This window comes from Nansenia antarctica, assembly GCF_963989245.1.
Source record: "Nansenia antarctica genome assembly, chromosome: 2".
NCBI lineage: Eukaryota > Metazoa > Chordata > Actinopteri > Argentiniformes > Microstomatidae > Nansenia > Nansenia antarctica.
The window spans coordinates 50,167,664-50,184,850 of NC_137675.1; the positions used below are offsets into that span (position 1 = coordinate 50,167,664).

Here is a 17,187-nt window from a genome sequence, read left to right on the forward strand (position 1 = left end):
TTCGTGGACGGTGGGTGGAGCTGAGGAGCGGGTCCACATCCACGCCTGACTCATCCCTGCGGAGTCGCAGCCACGAGATGTGTTCCACACGCACCGTATGACTCCTATCTATGACTATTCCAATGTGGCGACTCTCACTAGACGATCTGTTCAATTCAGTTCAGTTCAGTTCAGTTCAGTTCAGTTCAAGTTTGTCCAAGTTTGTTGGACGTAACTAGGGATGCACGATATTATCGGCACCGATATTTATCGGCCCGATAATGGGACATTAATGTTTATCGGTATTTATCGGTTTTATAAAATTTAGCCGATATTTAACCGATATTATGAAGCCGGAAATATTTCTGCTTCCGGTTTCCGGTTTCCGCGCTCTGCTTCCGGTTTCCGCACTCAGGCACGCAGTTTGTTTTGACGAGACGCGAACGAAACATGCCTTCCCCGGTGTGGACATTCTTCACAGTTTCTGAGGCAGATATTGCGTTTGCAATTTGCAACACATGTTCGACAAAAGTTCGGAGAGGAGGGCAAAGGTCTACGAGTTACAACACAACGACACATCTTGTAGCGGGTAGATAGTAATATCCCTCCCCTGGCCCCTCTGTTTTCCCTTGATAGCTGACAAGCTAACGGGTGAAGTAGCGAGGCCTGCTAGCAGCTAGCCTACAACCCCTAGCCAGCAATGGCTAACGTTGAGGCTAGCGGACCTAGCACAGCCGAGACGTAAATGGCTAGCTGGGACACCCACTCTAAGTGCGCAGCGTGTCTGGGATTAATCCACGCCCAGGCCGCTGTTATCTCTACCGATGAGTGTATCCACTGTGCAGTGTTCCCCAAGAAACTTCTCCGCTGACAGCTAAGTCGCATGGCTAGCCTGTCGGGAGAAGATCCGCTGCCATCACAGTCTAACGCGGACATGTCTCCAGGTTTACCGACACCATGCTGGGCGGACTTAGTGCCACATAGCCCTGACATCGGTTTCCCGGTACTGGATGACAAGGGAATTGACAGCTTTACCGCTGCTCGCTATTGTAATGTTCTTGACAGACACGGACACGACTTTACTGTAGACATGTAGTTTATTTCTGGTTGCTGGCCGCGACCTACGGCAACTCCGTTGGGACACGACGGATACAGAAAGCGAATCACATCAGTGTGTTAGTGTGGTGTAGTGAGACAACACACAGTATGTTACAGCTATGACCCTAGGAGAGACTCGGACAATGATGAGGTCGCACAACGCATCTAATTACTCTTAGGTGTCGTGAGCCTTTTTTGTTTTCATAAAAGGAGGCCAGATCTTGGCTAAAAAACGCATTGTGCACTGTCTATAACAGATTTAGTTTGTTAGAGGAAATAATAAATGAACATTTGAAGAGTCAGAAGTGTTCTCTTTGTTGTGTTAACAATAGTGATGTAAGTTAGATTTGGTGAGATCACTATGGAATATTAAATCATCAATCTTTGCTCACTACATAGCCTTTCTTACCTTCAGGTGTGCATGAACTACAGGTTATCAACTGTGAAATTATATCTGAATGGTCTTTATTGTCATTGATATAGTACAGGTACCAAACAACGAAATTTGGGAGGGGGAGCTCCCCTGGGGCTAGGAAAGAAAAAATAAAATAATAATAATAATATCGGTATCGGTTATCGGCCACGAGAAGCGGGTAAATATCGGTATCGGTATCGGTTGGAAAAAATGCATATCGTGCATCCCTAGACGTAACAATAAACTTGAAACTGTAAACTTGATTACAGTGGCAGGGCCAGAGGATCCCTCCAGCTGTGGTCTCTCTGAGGACCCTCCAGGTGTGGTCTCTCTGAGGACCCTCCAGGTGTGGTCTCGTTGAGGACCCTCCAGGTGTGGTCTCTGAGGACCCTCTAGGTGTGGTCTCCCTGAGGACCCTCCTCCAGGTGTGGTCTCCCTGAGGACCCTCCTCCAGGTGTGGTCTCCCTGAGGACCCTCCTCCAGCTGTGGTCTCTCTGAGGACCCTCCAGGTGTGGTCTCTGAGGACCCTCCAGGTGTGGTCTCTCTGAGGACCCTCCAGGTGTGGTCTCTCTGAGGACCCTCCAGGTGTGGTCTCTCTGAGGACCCTCCAGGTGTGGTCTCCCTGAGGACCCTCCTCCAGGTGTGGTCTCTGAGGACCCTCCAGGTGTGGTCTCCCTGAGGACCCTCCTCCAGGTGTGGTCTCCCTGAGGACCCTCCTCCAGGTGTGGTCTCTCTGAGGACCCTCCAGGTGTGGTCTCTCTGAGGACCCTCCAGGTGTGGTCTCTCTGAGGACCCTCCAGCTGTGGTCTCTCTGAGGACCCTCCAGCTGTGGTCTCTCTGAGGACCCTCCAGCTGTGGTCTCTCTGAGGACCCTCCAGGTGTGGTCTCTCTGAGGACCCTCCTCCAGGTGTGGTCTCTCTGAGGACCCTCCTCCAGGTGTGGTCTCTCTGAGGACCCTCCAGGTGTGGTCTCTCTGAGGACCCTCCTCCAGGTGTGGTCTCTCTGAGGACCCTCCTCCAGGTGTGGTCTCTCTGAGGACCCTCCAGGTGTGGTCTCTGAGGACCCTCCAGGTGTGGTCTCTCTGAGGACCCTCTAGGTGTGGTCTCTGAGGACCCTCCAGCTGTGCTCTCTCTGAGGACCCTCCAGCTGTGGTCTCTCTGAGGACCCTCCTCCAGCTGTGGTCTCCCTGAGGACCCTCTAGGTGTGCTCTCTCTGAGGACCCTCCAGCTGTGGTCTCCCTGAGGACCCTCCTCCAGGTGTGGTCTCTCTGAGGACCCTCCAGGTGTGGTCTCTCTGCGGACCCTCCAGGTGTGGTCTCTCTGAGGACCCTCCAGGTGTGGTCTCTGAGCAGACGTCGTTAGGGGCGACGGGTGATTAAATATTTCATCGTGTGGCTTTAAGTGTCGACGCTGTCCACCGATGGCCCAGTTCTGTCAAGGCTGGTTCACCTTGGTGTGGTTACATAGCCGGGTCATGCTGCTCACACACACGCGATCGTAGCCTGGGGGACGGGGGGGGAGGGGAGGGGATGATGTTGAACCGGCCTGTTGTGACTCACTGTCCTTCTTAGTGCCTCACCCACAGCGGGATGTTGTAGCGATAAGCACCATGGAGGACTGAGCTGCTGCTGCTGCCTCCAGGGCCTTCACACTTCCAGTGGCTCTGAACCGGTTGTTGCTGAGTGAATATGAATGCATGACGTGTGTGGCATGACAATCACCATATTCTCACTTGTTATGCAAAGAGCCACCGGCTCCAGGAATATGATAATCTCCCCGTACGCTACAGGCGTATTTTAGCAATATCCCACAAGTGGTCCATTAGAGGTGGACTGGTGCTACTTTAATCATCTTCCTCCAGACCACTTCCTGGCAGGAAGGTTCGGATAATTAGATGGGCTGGCCCAAGGATCCGGGCAGCCAGCCAGCCACCTATCCACCCAGCCATTCAGCCAGCCAGCCAGCCACCTATCCACCCAGCCATTCAGCTAGCCAGCCAGCCAGCCTGGGAAGATAGTGGCAGGCAGGCAGGGAAACAGGGAGGCAGGGATGGAGGCAGGGAGGGAGGCAGGGAGGCAGGGAAACAGGGAGGCAGGGAGGGAGGGAGGGAGGCAGACAGGCAGGGAGGCAGGCAGACAGACAGACAGACAGACAGACAGGCAGGCAGACAGGCAGGCAGGCAGACAGGGAGGGAGGCAGACAGGGAGGGAGGGAGGCAGGCATTATTGCTGATGCCGGACCCTGCTACGGCCACAGCCACACATCCCCACACAACACATGAGAAACCGCTCCACTACAAACGGCCGCCTGTCGCCCTGCCCTTCAGGTCCTCTCGCCGCTGCAGGGAAGAAATGCCCCCCGTCCCCCCCTCCGCTAGAATAAAACACTATCAGCTTGGCTCCACGCCCGCAGAAACACATCACCACGGCCGCCCCCGCCAGCCCAATCAGTCTGAGGACACGCTCCCAACCACGGTGGGGGGAAAGTGAGTCTGGGGGCCGCGGAGGGATCCATCAGGGATCCATCAGGGATCCATCAGTCACGCTGCCCAGACGGAGACAGGGACCGACTCATCACCTGGGTCATGTGACAGAGAGGGCTGGGGGGGGGGAGGAGGAGGAACCTCATGTTTCATGGTATGACGGGAGAGTCGTGCTGTCGCCGGCACACCCTGGTTCTCCAATCTGATAGGTCGTCCATCTGATATCCCCTGGACGTTACTCATAACACGTATGATAAATGTGTGTGTGTGTATTGTGCGTGTGAGTGTGTATTGTGCGTGTGTGTGTGTGTGTGCGTGTTTGTGTGTGTGTGTGTGACGTGTTGAAGCAATGCATCATGGGTGTGACCTCTGACCCGTCTCTGGGAGTGGGGTGTGTCACCATATGGTGCTGGGAGAGGAGTTGGGGGGGGGGGGGGGTTAACCAGGCACTAACGGCTGTGAGAGTGTGTGTGTGTGTGTGTGTGTGTGTGTGTGTAGGCTGGGATGATGAGACCCCAGGGAGAAGAGCTGCTACATCACACAAGGATGGGTGCCCTGAGATCATCCATCCATCTATACGTAAACACACACACAGTCACACACACACATACAGTACACACATTTACACACACACATACATTTATGCAAACACATATACACACACAAAACAACATACATACAGACAATGTCATACACAGGCACAAAAGCCTGTCTCTCTCTCACACACACACACACACACACACACACACACACACACACACACACACAATCACACACGTGCGTGCATGCAAGGACGCACACACACACACACACACACGGCCCTCCTCCCTCCCTATTATACCTGTGTCTTGGTGAATGAGAGTGTGTGATGATTAATTCCTGTAGTGTTCCTGTCGTACATCACAGTGACAGAAGGCTAAACACTGCAGATGATGAAACCCGTGAACATCCACACCTCCGCCTAATCCTCACTTCATTCCAGACTCTCTCTCTCTCTCTCTCTCTCTCTCTCTCTCGCTCTCTCTCTTTATCTCTTTCTCCCTCTCTGCCCTTCCCCCTCTCTTCTCGAACAGTAATGAAGCTCATCTAGAAGCCATTCTTCATGGAATTCCACTTTGAGGGAGACGGCCACGTTGATGGGGATGGGGGGGATGGGGGAGGACTTCCTAACACAACAAATGGGGAAGGGAACTCTGTAATGGTCAACTCTCTTCCTCCTCCTCCTCCTCCTCTTCCTCTTCCTCAGGATAGTGCCCAGCCCTAACGAGGTCCTACGGTGCTCCGTCTGCACGGCTGGCCCGGCCGGCTGGCCGCTCGCCTCTGTTCACTTGACTGAGCCTCGCTCCGAGGGGCAGGGGGAGGGGGGAGGGGGGAGAGGGGAGGGGGAGGGGTGACCCGTGGTTAACCAGGGTGCTTCATAATGGATGAACACTAGGCTGTGGCTTCAAATGGCTTCAGTAATATGAACATGTGATATCATTATGCATGACTGGCTGCACATTTTCATGATGGAGGCCTCACCTTGTACAGCCTCAGAGAAGAAGCTTCTCTAAAAAAGCTTATATTAAAGCTCTATAGGCTGTGAGATCAAAGATCTCTGAGCTGCCCAAATTAAAGACTATCCAATACATTCAAAATGATATCCCATAAACGGATAACATAGTTGTTATTACTCTGTATAATGTTTGCTGTGTGGGTGTTGAGATGTTATTATATAAACCCAATAACCCCATTTTGAGTTCCCTAGGGCCACTGAATGCACAGTGTGCCCTGACACATGAGAGAGTATAATCAAATGTAAACCAACACCAAGTACCGCCCAAACCATCTCACCTGCAGCCTACGGCGCCGTATTATCCCCGAGTCATCCATGGCGTGATGAAGCGCAGGCGATATCCCGGTGGGGATTTCCCCTAAACAACAGCACCCTGAACCACCGTCACTAGTTTCGGCTTCGACCCAAACAGCTCTGCGGCATCCACCGGCGGTCCCGTCCACACTCAGACAGCACCGGTCCCGGTCCCGGTCACACAGCACCGCGTTTTGCTGAGCGCACTTTGAGCCAAAACGCACTTATAGGAGCGCGTATACAGTGTCACGTCGAGGACCCGCCTGAAAACACACAAACGGGGTGCAGTCCCGTAACGTCTGGCCACCAGAACATGGTCTTCACTTTGATCACTTGTCAAATGTCCCTTCTTCACATGTGATTCAAGGTTTCTCTCGGTTATAGACGAGACGGCCCAAGACTTAGTCCGATATCTCAGCGTCCGATCTCAATGTTGACAGTCGACTGTTTCTCCGCTTCTGCTTGTTTTCAGATCTCTTGGTGCACCACCAACATCATACGCAATGATTTACAGATGTACAACAACACACTGCACCAGTTCCTGGGTGGCATGATCCAGTGGAGTGGCACCTCTTCTATACCTTTAAGTGCTCACAATAAACTGTGCCAATGCTCTTTTAACGGCTCGTTGTCCTCAATGCCCGTCCTTTTTCAACGCTGTTTCACAGGGACCTCCGACAGACGTTTGTGCCGCTTTATGTCATACACGTAAGAAATTAAATACGAAGTAAGACCTTCAGAGAGCTGCACAACGAAAATAAATACCTACAAGCGAAATTCGGCCGTTATATTCGTCGCTGCCCGAGGACCCGTCCGAGTCGAGACATGCAGACCTGCTTCCTCCAGATCAGCCAGTCCCTTTGACATTGCCTCTGATTCGCTGAGGAATCCGTGTCCACTTTTGGAACATCAGCAAAGGCACCGTTAGGAAACACAACGCGAAAAAGAACACGTCCTCCTTCCTCTCACCCTTTCAAACATTTAAGATCATGTTTTTAATGCCAGAAGAACGCGTTTCATTCATTCATTCCGTCCACCTTCACTTCCTATGATAGCGAACCACACAACAACGCGATATCTGTAACCCTTCCGCGCCCGGGATTCCCTCTCGCCCCTCCTCCACACGCAACCGGGCCAGCCAGCTTGATGAATACCACTGAAATCTATACGGAGAACAACCCCCCAGTCTCTCTCCATACGGAGAACAACCTCCCCAGTCTCTCTCTATACGGAGAACAACCCCCCAGTCTCTCTCCACAGGCCTGCGCGCTCTGAATAATTAGTTAAACTATGCTATAGGTCAAATAAGTACGCTAATAACTAACTGTGGTGAATTAATTCTGTGTGTGTGTGTGTGTGTGTGTGTGTGTGTGTGTGTGTGTGGGCATGTGTGTGTGTGTGTGTGTGCATGACATTATTTCTCAGCACCATGGACAGCGCCACAATATAGTCATGTATTGCTGTCAGACATGTGTGTGTGTGTGTGTGTGTGTGTGTGTGTGTGTGTGTGCGTGTGTGTGTCACGTTCTTTCAGACCCATGGACAGCGCCACAAAGAAGACATCGTTACATTGCATCTTGATTACAGTACATCTCTGCATGCTATATTTTCATTCTGCAATCTCCTCACTGCCTGTCAGTTTCACAACCTTTGGTCTGGTCACTATGCAAAAGTAATCCTGAAAGTGACAGTTTTGTGATCCAAGATTTACAGGCTTGGGGACAACACATCATTCATGGCCCATATATTCAACATATATTTTCTTTAAATGTTGTCAGATATTAGGAGAATATACAATATAGCTATACATGCTACATACCTATACGCTACATTGTATGTACATATGACAAGGACAAAAGGCTATGAGCCAAACCTCTTGAAGAATATCTGACAACCCGACCTAAGCAAAGGAGGAGAACACGTTATACACTCACAAACACTTTATTAGGAACACTATACTAATACTGGGTAGGGCCTCCCTTTGCTCTCAAAACAGCCTCAATTCTTTGTGGCATTGATTCCACAAGATGCTGGAAACATTCCTTTGAGATTCTGGTCCATGGTGACATCATTGCATCACACAATTCCTGCAGATTTTTCAAGTGCACTTTCAAGCTGTGAATCTCCCGTTCAACCACATCCCAGAGGTGTTCTACTGTATTCAGATCCGGTGACTGGGAAGGCCACTGTAGAACACTGAACTCACTGTCATGTTCATTAAAAACCGTTTTGAGACCACTTTTGCTTTGTGACATGGTGCATTATCATGCTGGAAGTAGCCATTAGAAGATGGGTACATTGTGGCCATGAAGGGATGCACATGGTCAGCAACAACACTCAAATAGGCTGTGGCATTCAAACGATGATTGATTGGTATTAATGGGCCCGCTAGCTTGGACTGTTGACACAAGGCAGGTCGGCTCCATGGATGTCCACAGGTGTTCCTAATAATAAAGTGTCTGGTGAGTGTATCTGCCCTATTTAGGACAGTTGGACAGATCCTCCATTCCCTGTGATCTACCCTGTGATTGACAGATGGGCGGCCCTTTAGCCCAATGCGGTTGCGTAACGCTTGGCGGTGGAGGATTAGTACTTTCACAGTGTGTTCATGTAACATATGGTCTGAGCCACACGCCCACGCGGCCAGGATCTCAGCCCCCGGACACGGAGAGAGGCTCTGCAGCGTAACCAACACCCACCCTGGAAACACACTGTTGCATAGGAACGTGTTACACAGATCAGAGAGCCAAACTGCACACAGAAAATACATGATTGTAGTCAGGACCGACTACAACAACAACAACAACAACAACAACAACAACAAACAAGCATACCGCACTGTTTCGTCGGAAAGTACAATTGGAATCGTCATCTGCCATGTCGAATTTCACAAGTCTTTAATTTCAACTAATAGTGGCACTTGGAATAATTGCTACATTGTGCCCATAATGCACAAACCATGGGTGAAAGCTGCAGTATAAGCAGCCTTAGATCGGCCTGATTAAATGGGCCCATCAGGGCTGTCTGGTCTGGTCTGGTCTGGCAGGCAGGCAGGCGTAATGCTGAGGGCTGCAGCTCTGTTTCTACGCTGCCAACATCCACGTCACCGCACGCAGGGCCCCCCCCACCCGAATGTATGACCATGCTGCTAAGTGAAATGAGTCTGTTATTGAAATTTGTAGAGCAGGTTATTTAGCTGTTTAGTCTTAGTTTAGGGTAAGGGTTAGGTACAAGGTTAGGAGTGAGGTTAATGTTAAGGTTAGGGTTAGGTATAAGGTTAGGTGTGAGGTTAATGTTAGGGTCAGGGGTTAAGGGTAGTGTTTCAAGAGTTCCACTACCTGCTTAGCAGCATGGTCAGACAGTGACGCCCGCCATAATTAGCATCAACAACCTCAGACTGAGGTCCACCATTAGCACCAACAACCTCAGACACCATCAGACTGGCCAAAGTCCTGCTGCACTGACCCACTCTCCTGAACCCTTAGGCTGTCATTGTCCTCTGGTGGGTGTGGTACCAGGGGAGGCCGGTGGAGGTAGAAACCGGAGGATGGGCTCGTTGTAAAGCGTGGAAGGGAACGAGGAATGGAAAACTGACATGTTTGATACTATCCCTCATTCCATCCTATGCATCACAATGAACCCGTCCTCCGATTTCTACCTCCACCGGCCTCGCCTGTGGTGGTGTCCTCAGACAGGCTGTATTGCAGGGAGAGTCTGTATTGATTTTTGCTCCCTGCTGCTCCAACTCCAGAGACCCACAGACAGGAAATTAGTATGTCTGAGACACAGAACTGGGATCAGAGGCGGAGGGAGGTCATGTCTGTGGTGTGTACTAGTCACTAGTGTTTTACTATGTTTGGTACTGCTAAACCTCACCATAGACAGACAGACAGACAGACACACACACACACACATACACAAAGTATACACATACATCCGCACACATAATGTTCTATGTACATGTTTAATGAACGACAACAGGTTGGAGACAGAGACTGTGACTAGATTTTGACTAAAGCGCATTTCTTGTGAAAGTGTACAGACTGTGTAGAAAGGATTTTCAGAATGTGTGTGTGTGTGTGTGTGTGTCTGTCTGTCTGTGTATGTGTGTGTGTGTATCTGTCTGTCTGTCGGTCGGTCTGTCTGTCTGTGCATGTGTGTGTGTGTATGTGTGCGTGCGTGCATGCATGCGTGCGTGTGTGTGTGTGTGTCTGTCTGTCTGTCTGTCTGTCTGTCTGTCGGTCGGTTGGTCTGTCTGTGTGTCTGTGCATGTGTGTGTGTATGTGTGCGTGCGTGCGTGCGTGCGTGCGTGTGTGTGTGTGTGTGTGTGTGTGTCTGAGACACACAGATCTGAGGTATGGGAGCACAGATGGGAGATGTGACATGCTTTCCGGTTCAAGGCATCTCTCCCTCCCAGGCAGTCCCAGAGGACAGGAGCAGCATTACTAAAACAGCTGTATATCTAATACCCTACAGAAGACACAGAAAAAAACAACAGCCGTATATCTGCCACTCAGTGCTCCTGGGTGCTCTACTCTCACTGCTGTAAAACAGAGGGTGTCTAACACTGTAGAGAGAAAGGATATGATCCGTTTTGCCCCAATCTCTTCTAGCCTAATAGCAAAGAGGAGGAGGAAAAAGATAGGAAAAGACCAATAAATTATAATCCCTCTCTCTCTCTGAGGTTGGCTTCTTCTTCATGGGCAGGATGTTCAGCTGACAGAGTACTACTACCTTTGACCTTGAGGCTCCTTTTGACCACGATGCCTTTTAATGATTGTGTTTTTCCTCTGCGTTTGTTTGAGGGAGATGGAGTGTTTACAGTAAGTGTATGAGAGAGAAAGAGAGAGAGAGAGAGAGAGAGAGAGAGAGAGAGAAAAGAAGCTCTTTCATTAGTACAATGTCAACCATAATGTATTTCTCTCCTAGTCTTGCCGCACAGAAGTGGGCCACAGATTCACACACACACAGACGCACGCACACGCACGCACACGCACGCAAACACACACACACACACACACACACACATACACACACACCGCACACACACATATGCACACACACACACACACACACACACAGACCGCTTGTGTTGAGAGCGTCCCATGAGAATGATCATTACTAGGAAACAGATGTGGCTCTGGGCTTCTGGGGGGAAACAGGGCTGTTGTCTCGCCAAGGCTAAGAAGTGTAAAAACACTTAAACACAGATCACAAACACAAACCCATGTTGACGGCTCATTTACCTACCCCTCCTCTCAGCGCCATCACCTGACGATCACCTCATGGGAATCACACTTTCCTTGTGTTTTGTTATCCTCTAGGCCAGTACTCTAATCCTTGATTCAGCCTGAATGTATTATAGAAATATTAACATAATAGCAATTTCATCTGGGGTGGTTTCAAGAATAGTTTCCCGTCCGTTTCAGAGCTGGTACAATCCAATCACGATTGTGCCACCTTGTGGTGACATGTGACACTGCAGTGTCTTTATTGAGACAAGTTGACCGAGCGCTAAACACAGTAAGTCAATTAGTGGAGCATTACATTATTGTGAATGGAGCCTCATTAGAATGAGTACCGTTCATATCTCACTTGTCCTTTATGTCAGGCTGCATCGTCATATTATCTATCGTTGTTCATAATGTTTTACTGTTTGTCATTGTGAAGAAATCAATACAAACTTCATAAAGAATAATAACTGCCATTTGGATGATGGACTGTACTCATAATAGCAACTGAACAACTCTGTCTCCTGTAACTCATTCTCTTCTCTAACTTGACCTTTTCCCGATCCACGAGAACGGAGAACCTATCCTTCATTCTGATGACCTGCTTCTATAGAGGGGTTCAAAGCTACCCAGTGACTCGTCTGTACCGCCACATTCACACCGACGAAAAAAAAAATGTTTTGATTCAGGTGCACTGTCCTTCAATTCCATACATAAATACTAGTCCATAAATGAATGATTTGCAGGTCTGTTTCTTCAGCACGTCAAGTCTTGGATTCAAGAGCCTTATCTTTGGACAGTCCTTTCATCTTGTTTTACTTCCAGGGGCAACTGCCCCATCAAACACGTTCAAGTTAGCATTGAGTACTAATCTCTTTCTCAGAGAGAATCACAGGAGTGCGGAGGTGGAGTGCAGACGATGCAACAGTCAGACACAGAGTACCAGACAGGCCAGGCCAGGGCAGGATCAGACGTCAGACGTCACTGCAGACGGAATTCTAGGGACGCTGGTTCTATTTTCTTACACACACAGGCACACACATACACACACAGACACATACACACACATACACACACACACAGACACAGACACACGCACACACACACACACACACACACACACACACACTCACGCCAACACAAACAACCCATACGGCCAACAATCACCCAGTGGGGACAGAGAAACAGCCAGCTCTGACGACCCTGAATACACTAGTATGGGCACCAACACATCCATTTGGACCAGAATCCTCCCTCTTAAACTGAGGAAGATAACAGCAGAGCGGTAAGCCCAATAGAACGGAGTCTGTGTCTGAGCTGTAGAGCCCCAGGTACAACAGGTCAGGTCCAGTACAGTAGGTCAAAGGTTATACAGTATATGGCCAGGCAGGCGGCGGTCCACTTCAATCTCTCTTGACAGACATTCTGTCATCTGGATGGGGCTTCTTCTTGTTTGAATAAAGTTAGAGAAAAATGAAACCAAGTTTACTGGTGGAAGAGATTTTGCTGTCAGGGAGAGAGAGAGAGAGAGAGAGAGAGAGAGAGAGAGAGAGAGAGAGAGAGAGAGAGAGAGAGAGAGAGAGAGAGAGAGAGAGAGAGAGACACACACACACACAGACAGACAGAGAGAGAGAGACACGGACACAGACAGATAGAGAGAGAGAGAGACACGGACACAGACAGATAGAGAGAGAGAGAGGGAGAGAGAGAGAGACACGGACACAGACAGATAGAGAGAGAGAGAGAGAGGGAGAGAGAGAGAGAGAGACAGACAGACACAGAGAGAGAGACAGACAGACAGACAGACAGATAGACAGAGAGGGAGAGAGAGAGAGAGACAGACAGAGGGAGAGAGAGAGACAGACAGAGAGAGAGACAGACAGACAGACAGACAGATAGACAGAGAGGGAGAGAGAGAGAGAGAGACAGACAGAGGGAGAGAGAGAGACAGACAGAGAGAGAGACAGACAGACAGACAGACAGAGAGAGGGAGGGGTCCATGTTTTATTCATAGTTACTTAGCTACAGTGTACAACACCTCTCAGAGACGACAACAAAGGCAGAGCAAAGTAAAATGTTACAGTATTAGAGGAAAAAGCTTTTAGGAAGCAAGCTCAGATGGATTAAAGTGTGTGTGTGTGTGTGTGTGTGTGTGTGTGTGTGTGTCTCGCTACAGAGAAGAAAAACCCACTCTAGTGTATTAGCATCGGCTCGGCAGTAAGTGAGAGACATAAATGGTGATTAGACCAGACGTCACACTCCTCCACAGGGATGAAAGGAACGCATGACTGATGAGGTAAACAACAAGTACAGAGAGACATGCACCCTTTTGACTAAATAACACCAACCATGACGTACTATTGACTAGGATTCAGTTGTGGTTACAGAATAGAACGGCTTTCCGTGAGGACACGACACCCTTGTCCTGTAAACGGACGGCCTAACGTGTCTGAGGTTGAGTAGGGTGTGTACAGTCGTGTCTGAGGTTGAGTAGGGTGTGTACAGTCGTGTCTGAGGTTGAGTAGGGTGTGTACAGTCGTGTCTGAGGTTGAGTAGGGTGTGTACAGTCGGCTTTGCCACAGTAGTTCTGACCAAAGCTTTTAGTCCCTCTGTTGATTCAGACGGAGAGACAGCTGGAGTAAGGCCTCCTTGGACACATCCCAACACACACACACACACACACATACATACGCACGCACGTACGTGTACGCACACACACACACACACACTCACATTTACACACACGCAAACGCTCACACGCACACTCGCACACACACACACACACACAAACACACACACACACTACCCAGACTGTCCCTGTCCAGATAAGCCTATTATAGACAAGCAGAGGGTCAGTTTGTCACCAGAAGGGTCAGTGTTGTTGTCGGCTAGCGTCACGTGATAGCGTGTGAAAAAAGCTGCAGCACTGAGCAGAACTGATAACACCCCCGGTGACCAGTGGCGGGCGGTGCATTTCACACCTAGGCCTTCAGTGATGTCCGACACATTCCTACCTGAATTATTCTACCTCTTAATACCATCGTTATGACGCCATGGCTCTAGAAACTAGACAGAAACACAGTATAACCGGGCGTTGCATCACCTTAACATAGTCAGACAAGTACAACAGAGTTATATTAATATTTCCGAACCATTTTTAATCAATAAATCCGCATTTACAATGAAGAGTGTTAAACTAACATCTTTAAGATCGCTACATTACCCACGTCTGTCGTCTCGTCCACCATAATAGCGACAAAGGGTGCCTTTTTAATCTCCATTTTGATCTCTTCTCCAATCACTTCAGCAATAGCAAAAATCAGGTCGTTTTGTATTTTGCCTGACGTCCCAGTAAACACTTTGTTTGTGGACAGGTGGTAATGTAAATCTGGGTTGTTTTCAGCCAGAAAAGAAAGATGCTCAACGTAGTTTCCTCTGTTCGTGTCCCCTAAATGAAAGTTATTGTTTACCCAAAAACAGGACACAATCGATCAGTATTATCGATCAGTCAACGAAAGCTTTCGTTGTGGCGCTCCGTTTCCCTGCGCACTTTCAAAAGTTTCACATCTACCGGCATAGTTACGCATCTCAATAGTGAATATCAATAGTGCGTATCAATAGTGCGTATCAATAGTGCGTATCCAATCAAAAGACGTGCTGGGTGCTGACATCATTGAGCCTTACAGCAGGCGCCGTTGTTGCTTTTGCTCGCATCTACGTAGGTTTACTAGGTACGCCACAGGTTTTCTCGTTCCAACGTTAAGTTACAGGTCGAATTCGCGGCACCGTTTAATGTGCAGGCGGGCAGATTTTGGAGCCCCCTAGCAACACATTTTGATTGGATAAAAGCTCTAACATAAAGGCCAGCCCTCCAAATCTCAATCGGAGACTGGAAGCAGCGCAACCAAGAGGAAAGCTATGAAATGAAGAGAATAGACTATGGGGAATCATTAATACATATTTGTGGAAAAAATATATTAAAATAAAATGTATATTCTGATGATGTTTAGGCCAGCAGAGAAGGCCTTGCTGGCCCTGACGGCACACCACTGCCGGTGACCCAGTGAGCAGGGAGATATCTCCCCCGTCCCCCAGCCAAAACATCTCACATGAATCAACCTTTGTTTTTTGGACGTTACACCCGATTTTCCCCCTCAGCGTTTTTCACATTACCGGTTCAGCAAATGACCGTTTTTTATCCGAAAACCAAATCTCCTCCTCTCCATGTTTCATTACACTCGAAACAAAGTGAGGCGTTGCGTCGGAACGGATGGCCGCTGTAGTCTGCAGAGAAGACAGAGGGGGGGTGGGGAGGGGTGTTGTAGTCTTCTCTCTGAGGTGTGTTGTTGTGAAGGGGAGTGATGGGACACACACGGCCTTACCATCCATTCATCTACAGAAGAGAGTGCTGCGACCGCTTTTAATACAAACATGAATCTGTCTGCACGCTGTCATAAAAGCTATCTTCTCCGCGCACGTGCGCACACACGCGCTCGCACACACGTACACACACGTACACACACAAACACAGACACACACTCACACACAGACAGACACAGACACAGACACACACTCACACACAGACACAGACACACACACACACACACACACATAGACCAAACATTTACTGTGTGTGTAAAGGCTGTGTCTATGTGTGCGTGTGTGTGTGTGAGTGAGTGAGTGAGTGAGTGAGTGAGTGAGTGAGTGTGTGTGTGTGTGTGTGCATGTGTGCGTGCCTGCATGCGTGTGTGTGTGCGTGCATGCGTGCCTGCGTGCGTGTGCGTGCGTGTGTTTCATATCTCTGTGTTCTCTCGACACGTCAAAATCTACTCATAACTCATTGATTCTTCCTCTCTGTGCATCACTCCATCTCCTCCGCAGCCTGTTTCTGACGTCCCCGCACATCCAACGGAAATGAAAAAGAGCGTCTCCCTGGGATTGAAACTGTCAATAGTTTGTCTCCAAGAGAAACCCCACCAAGTCCTTTGCTCTATCATTCTCAACGCTTTTTCAGATACTTGTCTAAAGATAACTTGGAAAAAAACAGACCCTGTGCAAACATTCACACAATCCTCTCGGTTTGGAGACCCGCTTCTAACGCCTTCAGGTGTGTTGGGTCACAGGGACAAACCCAGTAGGGTAATCCTGCTAGCAGAGATTGGAGGTGTTGTGGTTAACTGGGTCGTGACCCCAGAGAGGTGCTGTTTATAGGGAACTAAACCTGATTGTCACAGTTGCCACTGTTTGCTTACAGGTACAGGTACACTGTTGGCCAAGGGCAAAACTTTGGTTTGGGAAGTGGGGGGGGGGGGGGCACGGAAGATTTATTTTTTATTTGAAAGTAAAATGCATCAATTTGGTGCACTTTTGAGGGCAGAATTAAGAGGCTAAATCTATGAACTACACACATCACTCTGTTGACAAGCATGAACGGTTGTGCTATAACTTAAGCAGCAAGCACATCAAAAGACGAAGCTTAATAATAAAAGTAAAAAATAAATAAAATAATAATCCGTAAATACAGATTTCAGAAAGCTCTGTTGCTTTGACTGGTCAGTTAAACGTCTTTACAAACTAACTGTAAACATGCTGGACACCAACAGTAACATTACCATCATTTAGGTGGCAGCCAACAATTTTACGTTATCGTGTTAAAAAGTGGGGGGGACAGAATCTAGGTTTTGAAAAGTAGGAGGGACGTCCCCCCTGTCCCGAGTGGAGATTACTCCCCTGCTGTTGGCTACTGTAGTGCTGGGAGTGTTCCTGGGAAAACAAATGAATGATGTGTTGAGGACAGTCTGATACTCACTGCGTTTCGTTGTCTAGTACTCGTACTCTGCAATGACAACACAGTGGAATCTAATCTAATCTAATCTAATACTGTAGACCTGTAAGAAAAGACGAAAATCCCTCAATGAATCATTAGCTCTTGGCCCTGATCAGTGTCTGGCCTCTTTGGGGATGGCGGGAAGCTCTGATAGAGTTAAGACCTCTCTATCCGCTGCTTAGAGGGTGGCCAGTTGTACAGTACACGTCTCAGGGATATATTGCCAATCCCATTGACGCAGTAGAAAGGCTTACTGTAGCTGCTGCTGTTGGGGGATTTGCCATGTCATGGGAACACACCACACAGA

General features: G+C 48.9%; 1 protein-coding gene across 1 annotated transcript in view; it reads right to left on the reverse strand.

Moving 5' to 3' along the window:
- The window catches only part of mast1b (microtubule associated serine/threonine kinase 1b), a gene marked incomplete at both ends in the record, with an annotated part of 77,632 nt that extends 71,787 nt beyond the window's left edge, over positions 1–5,845 (reverse strand). The window contains one exon of the mRNA XM_080524045.1: positions 5,807–5,845. Within this exon, the coding sequence (XP_080380171.1) occupies positions 5,807–5,845 (39 nt within the window). The remainder of the gene's footprint in view (positions 1–5,806) is intronic.
- Positions 5,846–17,187: the final 11,342 nt, after the last annotated feature.